This window comes from Solanum verrucosum, unplaced genomic scaffold (assembly GCF_900185275.1).
Source record: "Solanum verrucosum unplaced genomic scaffold, falcon-dt-bn FXZP01000230.1, whole genome shotgun sequence".
NCBI lineage: Eukaryota > Viridiplantae > Streptophyta > Magnoliopsida > Solanales > Solanaceae > Solanum > Solanum verrucosum.
Genome location: NW_026019954.1, coordinates 553,419 through 561,753, shown reverse-complemented (window position 1 = coordinate 561,753; position 8,335 = coordinate 553,419). Strand labels below are relative to the sequence as shown.

The following is an 8,335-nucleotide window of genomic DNA, read 5'->3' as shown; positions in this document are numbered from 1 at the left end:
TTTTGGATTTTGTATTAAAATTTATAATGATTATGATTAAATATTTTTTGGTAAATATTCGACACATGGACTAAAATTTAGAAAAAAGACTATAATTGCTTAAGTGATACTTTAAAAGGACTATTTTGAATCTAAACCAAAACATATGGGACTACTTTTGTTATTTTTTAAACACCAAACGGGATTGTCGTTTTCTTGTTTCTAATACACCCTTTTCCATTTTTTGTTGCAGAGAACAAAAGGTTTTACAAAAAGTTACACACTCAGAGCTACTACAAACTTGCTGATTATCACTTGTGACGGCTGATAAAGGAGATAAAATCAAGGTATGTTCACTTTTTAGCTAATAAATTGTTTAATTTTGCAGTATATGGTTGTTTCTGTATCCCCTTTGAGTATATGAAGGTTTCGTTTCTTGAATAATATGGAAAAACTCTCTCAATTTGACATGTTCTTGATGTTTTATGACACCCATTTGCACATATTTTTTCATGCTGTTGAAAAAATTTAATTTTTTTTGCATCTGATATGCTATGTGTGTTTAACACTTGGAAGGTGTTTGATGAACCCTTGTTCAGCCATTGTTAAGGTTTGAAGCTTTAGCAGTTGTTCTTATTTATCGATTAATCTAGTACACTATGCTGAGTCTCTGAGAGCAGATGTGAATCCAGAATTTTAAGTGAGTGGTACAGAATACAACCAGTGTCATTACTCCTTTTGTGGTAGGGAATGTGAACTTAAGACTAGTAACAGAGACAGAATTGAAAATAATGGGTTTCAAAATTTAGCCCTTTTGAGTTATTGTGTTCTAATTTGATAATTTGGACATACAGAATGAATTTCTTTAGATAAATACACAGTTTAAACAAGATAGGAAGGTAAAAGAGGTCGAGGCTTAGGGTAGAAGGTTAGTAGGTTGAGCGTTGTCTAGTTCCATTTTAGTATTGTTATTGTTACTCTCTTGCTATCTTATTCGTCGATTTAGTAGTACCTGAAAAAAGGAATAGTCACATTCTTATAAGAAGCCCAAAGAGTTCATTAAGAATGAATGCAACTTAGTCTATTGTTTGCTCAATGCTGGCTTAGAGATATATGGCAAGGAAAGGTTGAAGTAAGTCTCATTCATCGGGAAAACTTGGCGCAATTTTTTGTTTGACTGGGGTGGAAAAGACATTGTAAGTGAGATACTTAGAAAGACTGCTGTGAAGATTGCAGCAACAAATCTTTTGTAAGCTGAAGTTTTGCATCAATTTCAGAGGATGAGAAGGACATCCTCATGTTTATGATGATGTGTTAGAAAGTAAAAGTCATTTTTTGGATTGGTTTGTTGCAAATTTTAAGATTTTAGTTCCATAAGTTGCAAGTTGCTTTTAGTGGAACCCTCTTTATAACAGATCCTGCTTGCGTATAAGGGTGGACAGGGTAGTTAGTGTTTTACAAGAACAAAGTGTTGAAGGGCATGCAAGTAGCTAGCTAGTAGGACTGGTGCAATAGGAACATTATGTTCTGTGCGGAGCTTACTTTATCATCAGAGTAGAAAATTGGTAGTCATTTGCAAGAATTACTCAAATTCATCTGGCCAATATGATTGCTATTTTGTATGATAATGATGGAACAATAGGTAGCATAGCAGACTAGTTGCTTCAACAATACCAATGGTTATTACTCGTTGTTGCACCCAATTTCCTTATCTTCGTGATATCTAAGTTGGTTGAGTCTAGTATAATGGCTAGAGAGACTTTCACGGTGGCCATCCATTCTGCTACCGGCTTCCACGGTAGAGACTCGTGTCACCACCGGTGAAACAAAAAGAAGGCAAATGTACATTTTCCCTTCTGTTTGCTTTCTTTTCATACGAAAGGTGTGAAACCACTGATTAAGGGGGTGTCCATTATGAAGGAAAATGTTTTCTATGACTATTTTCTATACTAGTTAGTCAAAAGTGACCCAAGTGATACATTTTGATGAGGGTTGAAAGGTTCTTACTGGAACAAGCTTGAGTTAAAATTATAACTGAGGTCAAGTTTGAGTGTTTTGCTTATGTGTTTGGCCTTATTTCTAAGAAAATGAAGTCATCATCAACAACATACCAGTATAATTCGGGTGTATGCCAACCTTACCCTTACTTATATGGGATAGTGAGGTTGTATTCAATAGAAATTTCAGAATTTGTTTGAAAAGAATACAAGAGTTAAAAAAAAAACTATGATGAAAATATTGAAAATAGAAAAGTACTCATAGTAAAAATAACGAGTACAGAGCCTAAAAACATGTGTCTCATGTTTTGCCAACGACAAACAAAGGGGCAGACGGTCCACACCAAACATGTTTGGTCTACGGGCCCCACCCTTTTGAATTATTTTTTTCTAAACCAAGTCGTTCGCTACCCGATGACTTACTATTTAATTTTTATCTTGCGAGTCATTGGGAATGGCAACAACTTGGCTCATTTACTTATGTATACATTTTAAAATCTTGTGTATCGTTTGCAAGGTCAAAGATTTGGTCAAATTTTAAATCTTCAATCAAATTTCAATTAGAATAATTTTATATACTTCTTATATCTTAAATACCCAAATTTGCTATTAATCAAGTATTGTCTTAATATGTTCACACCACAACATCTAAATTGAGCCATAATTGGCTAGAGATCATAATTAATTTATCATATCTATTACATGACTTTTGGTTTGTTATGAATTTCAAATGTTTAGATGAGATCTGCTTATATATTCAAACATGACATTTATTAGTGACTAAGCCTTTTCTTAAATTAGCCTACTTATTAGCAATATTAAAACTATAACTCTATAAGTAATCTAATTGAAATCGTTGTAATCTTAACTAGACACATAGTGTGCATTATAAAATTTGTGAAGATGTAACTCATTTCGCTTTTCTCTATTCCATAGTGTTTTTTATGAATAGTATGCGGTGTTTTCATTTACATTTTCCTCCTTCCTTTTTTTTTTTATGAACTTTAGAAATGAAATGTGTAAAAATAGTTCTTACCTCAAAATCATCAATTTTAATCAAATAATTGTGACTTTTTATCATACCAACAAAAATCATTCGAAAATGAGTTTATCTGCGGGTGCTAACAATATTGTTCAAGGTAAATTAATCAACATTAGCCTTTAAATTAATCTAGTCTTCATTTTTCTATTGTATAAAAATCCTTATGTTGTTGATTAATTTGCCTACATTAATTCCACATCTCATAAAGATTTTATACAATAAAATATGATTACCCTGAACATTGTTGATGGCATTCATAGATAAATTCATTTTGAAATGTTTTTCATTGGCATGATTAAAAAAAACACAAATATTTAATTAAACTTGACGATTTTGAGAGCAAAAAACTATATACACACATATTTTCATTTCTAAAGTTCATAAAAAAGGAGGAAAAATGTAAATGAAAACGTTTTATACCTTTCACAAAAAATCCTACGAAGTGGAGAATAGTGAAATGAGTTCCATCTTCATAGGTTCTATAGTGGACATTGTATGTCTTGCTAAGTTTACATCGATCTCAATTAGATTTACTTACAAAGTTGTAATTATTGCTAATGAAAAGGGAAATTCAAGAAAAGACTTGGTCGTTAATAAATGTCTTGTTGAATATATAAGACGATCTCATCTAAACATTTGAAATTCATAAAAAAACAAAAATCATGTGTAATAAATATGATAAATTAATTATGATCTAGTTAGTTATGGCTAAATTTATATTTTGCGGTGTGAACATATTATGATAAAACTTTATTATAGAGAATATGGATATCTATGATATAGATAGAATTATTTTAATTGAAATTTGACCGAAAATTTATAATTTGATCAAATCATTAACCTTGCTAACGTCACAACATTTTTAAAAATATATATAAGTAAATGGGACCAAGTCGTTGCCTTGTCCAACGACTCGCAAGATAAACATTAAATCACAAGTCGTCGGGTAGCCCAACGACTTGGTTTATTTTAATTTTTTTTAAAAAGGGAGCCCACAGATAAAAAAAATTCTAAAGCAAGAATAATTATTCATTTTCGCAGCCTCTGAGTATCTTGAAGAGAAAATGATCCATTATCCTTGGTGATAGATTTAAATGATCCCTTAAAAATCATTGCTATAGTTTTGGCCATTTCAGTGTAGCAAGAGTAAGCATTTTCGGTCTCTCTGAAATACATATTTATCAACTTGAATTATTGAAATTCTGAAAATAGAAAATATCTAATATAAATTCACAATTGGTGGTACATTTTTTTAGTTTATGTTATTTTCTTCAACATGTTTCAAGAGTTTGGTGCAACTTTGAGGTGCAATTCTGTTGTTTTTTCTTTTTTCTTCATATGATGTAATTTTTTCTTTGATGGGTAAATAATATATTGTATAAAATATTTGCACTAAGCTACATCCGAAATAAGAAGTTGTGCAAATATCATCTGCATCAAGATCAAAAATTAGTTTACACCAAAAAGCAATCAACAAAAGACACCTATATTATATTGATGTAGTTTTTTATGTTGCGGTTTTAAAATTTTTGATGGAAAAATTTACCATTTCTGGTTAAAGTTAAATAGTCACAATTTTGATTAAAATTTAACAATTAGAGATTCATAAATCTTCGAAGGAGACCAAAAATTATTTTTGTAACAAACTTAATAAAAGACTAAAACTGCTCAAATGATACTTAAAGAACTATTTTGAACCTATTAAAAGGGCTGTCCTTTTCTTGTTTCTAACAGGCCTGTTTTTCCATTTTTGTACACATAGAGCTACTATAAACTCACTGATTGTCACTTGTCACGGCTGATAAAGGAGAGAAAATCAAGGTATTTTCTCCCCTCCTTAGCTGATAAATTGTTTATTTTGCAGTACGTGGGTTGCTTCTCTATCCCCTTTGATTATATGAAGATTTTGTTTCCTGTATAATATGGAGAAATTCTCTCAATTTGACATGTTCTTGATGTTTTATGACACCCATTTGCACATATTTTGTCCTGCTGTTGAAATTTTTTAATCTTTTTTGCATCTGATATGCTATGTGTTTTAACACTTGGAAGGTGTTTGATGAGCACTTCTTCATTCATTGTAAAGAACCAAGCTCTAAACTTTTAAGTCAGTGGTATAGAACACAAAGCACCCATTCTACTCCCTTTGTGGCAGGGACTGCGAACTTAAGACTAGTATATGTTCTTGAAAATTATTCCGTTGTGTGTATTTATACAGAAATGGATACATAATTGGAAGTGTATGGGTTCAAAATTTTAGCCCAATTGAGTTATTGGGTTTTAATTTGATATTTTGTGCATATTAAATGAAATTCTTAGGATAAATACACGGTTTACACGAAGGCTATTGGGTTCAGAGTCGAAACTCTACCTCTGCCCCTGTATATAGATACTTCAAATTAAAGGCGCCCATTACCAAAACCTTGCATCAGTCTATGCTGGAAACCTGCCAGCAACTTTCTTAGTCTATCTAGAGCTGGCTCATTTCCAAAAAAAACACTATTTTACCACTTTGAACAAGATGCTTATCATCGATTTAATTGCTAACACGCCCATAGTGGGCGTGGATCTAACTCATGTTGCTTAAGCAAACTCATGACCAGCACACCCTACTGGGTGTTTTCTTGAACAAGATGCTTGCCATCAAATTAACAGAAGGATTCGGATAGAGAAAGAAAGAACAAATGGACTGATATGATTCACTGCGCCTTCAAGCAACTGGATGGTACAATTTGGTCAAGAATGGAATTAGTATGATTTGTTTCAGAGCATTCTTCTTGGTAGGCCAAATGTGTTCGAGTTTCTTACTATTTCAAAGATCAAGCGATTGCTCATTAGACAAATTTTAGTCTTCCAGAGGAATGCTATAGGTCCTATTTTTATTTTCATAAGTAGTGGTGGTGTTTGAGCCAACTTGGTGTGTACCTCGCCTCTAGCACAGGTATATGGTAACTTAACTTCAAATTAGACAAATGGAAAAAAATGACTTAGCTTTATTTGCTTTTGTTAGAAGCTCTGGTCTCCTGTGGTAATTTCCAGCTTCAACCTGTGGGTACATAATCATATAGGCTATCTAATGCCTGTGACTTCACAAGGGTATCAGAAGTTGAAGACTTATATGGTCATGGAGATGTTTATATTTTTTGTCTGTGTTGGACGTCCTGTCCCTTTTCCGGGAACTAGACGTGTCATGAAGATGGTGAATCTTCTAGGCCTCCTCCCTACCCCATAGTGAGAAAAAAAGGGAGAGGTTAATAAATACTCTCCCTCCGGTCAATTTTTGTGTCTTAATTTGACTCGGCACGAAGTTTAAAAAAATAAAGAAGACTTTTGAATCTTGTGGTCCTAAACAAAAGACGTGTATGATGTACCAAAAAGAGCTTTGAATCTTGTGGTCTTGAATATGAAATGTAGGATGTTGGATGTAAAGAATTACTAAATATAGAAAGTAACATTCTTTTTGAAATGGTCTAAAAAGGAAAGTAAGATAGGGTCTATCGGAAAGAACTTCTCTACCACACAAAGATAAGGCTAAGGTGTGCGTACAACCTACCTTCCGAAACTTTGATATAGTCCACATCACTTGCTAGACAAGAGATGAATGGTGGTCTAGACAGGCTTTCACAGCAGCCAACTTCCACTTTAGAAACTCATGTCACCACCAGGAACAAAAAGAAGGCAAATGTATGTTTTCCTTTTCTTCTGCCTTCTTTTTCATTAAAAGGTTGTGCAATCAATTGTGCAAATGATACGAATCAATGGTAAGGGGGAGCATAAGTGATGGTTATCTAAAAATGGGCATAAATGATATGTTCGTGTTATTCAGTTGAGCTAAAACCATGGGAGGAACCCACGTACACTTCCCCATCTTTCTTGAACACATCCTAATTTCAGGTTGAGCCAAAAGATATTGATCATGTTAGATATTTGGATGCATTTGTTGCATGAATCTTTATTTTGTTTTACATTTTGTTGTTCTTCTAATTCTTATTTTACGTGTGTGTGTCTAATCACAGATAGTCAAGGAAAAGGTCGAAGCCTTGAAGGCTGAATACTCTTCAGGTAGCAATAATGGTGGAATGGTGGTGGTCTGTACTAGGAGCTGCTGTGCCAGCTGTAATGGCAGGGCAAGCTTTCAGGACGAAAAAAAGGAGAGATGAGGAGGAGAGGTTAAACAGGGCCAGAGGTCGTGAAAAGAACTCCGATGATATCTTTGTTTGTGAAAGAGTGTGTACTTCAAACAGGATGCTCAAGAAGGTTGGTGCATTTTCTAAAGACCCGACACCCTATACTTGTGTTACTGTTTGTGGTGTTTCTGAACTCGATGCTTGTGCTGATGCGTGTGCTCGAACTGTTTGTGTTAATCAGCACCAAGTACCTAACTGGAATGATATCTGTCTTAAGAGGTGTCAAAGTGAGTGTCTTAGGCTCTCACAATCTTCTGTAGTGTCTTCTTAGCACATTGCTCTCAACATTTTGCTTCTATCATTTCAACAATTCTGGTCTATTGAGTATTGACAATCTTCTCAAGTTCATGAATACTATTTATGGTATCTATTTCGACTATTCATCGAGATTAAAAAGTTATATTTGTCCTTATCATCCAACTTTAGACTTAGACACATATGTACCCGTTAATTCACCTAGTTCCCCACCTTTATTATTTGGCGACTACGTGAATATTATTTTCTCCCAATTTAAATCTGATCATAATAAACCTTGACCCATCATTAAACCCGACCCACTTTGCAAAAATTAAGAACCTTTTGGTCCCAAGAATACTTGGAAAAAAATTGGGAAGTGGTGTTTGGTTATATATTTGCCAAGTTCCCAAATACTAGAAAAAACTAGTATTTGGGCCAAGTTCTAATATTTGGGAATTTTAAAAAATTCAAAAAATTACCCCAAACTTTTATATTTTATAAAAAAATATATATTATTTATTAAGTCCAACTAATATTTGTTACTACCTCCTCCAGTAAAGTTTGAGTTCTAATTTGAGTGATAAAATTGAGAAATTTGAATATGCGATTAATGTATTGCTCTTGCATATATTGTTATTTGTTTGTTGTTGATTGTTATCAATTATGTTATAAGTTTATTTTTTAACTAAACATATTCACTATAAATAGATAATACAAATTTATGGGTAGTTTTAATAGTTTTAAAACTTATGAGTATAAACAATATATTTTGAAAGAGTCAAATATTCTTGGGAAAACTTGGGGTCAAACACATGATGTAATTTCACCAAAAACTTGATCCAACTATTATTGTTTGCCAAGAATATTTGAGAACTTGAGGCCAAACGCTAGCT

At 33.0% G+C, this 8,335-nt stretch overlaps 1 protein-coding gene across 3 annotated transcripts; it reads left to right on the top strand.

Moving 5' to 3' along the window:
- The first annotated feature begins 289 nt into the window (after positions 1-289).
- Positions 290-7,527, top strand: LOC125814201 (uncharacterized protein At5g64816-like). Of its 3 annotated transcripts, XM_049493657.1 has the most exons (3): positions 309-326; positions 4,753-4,839; positions 7,035-7,527. In XM_049493657.1, the coding sequence occupies exon 3, from the start codon at positions 7,090-7,092 to the stop codon at positions 7,474-7,476; it is 387 nt and encodes a 128-aa protein (XP_049349614.1). In that variant the 5' UTR covers positions 309-326; positions 4,753-4,839; positions 7,035-7,089; the 3' UTR covers positions 7,477-7,527. The 3 variants fall into 3 exon arrangements, with proteins under 3 accessions (XP_049349615.1, XP_049349614.1, XP_049349613.1); XM_049493658.1 differs by lacking the exon at positions 4,753-4,839 and having other exon boundaries at positions 290-326; positions 7,081-7,527; XM_049493656.1 differs by lacking the exon at positions 309-326 and having other exon boundaries at positions 4,693-4,839.
- Positions 7,528-8,335: the final 808 nt, after the last annotated feature.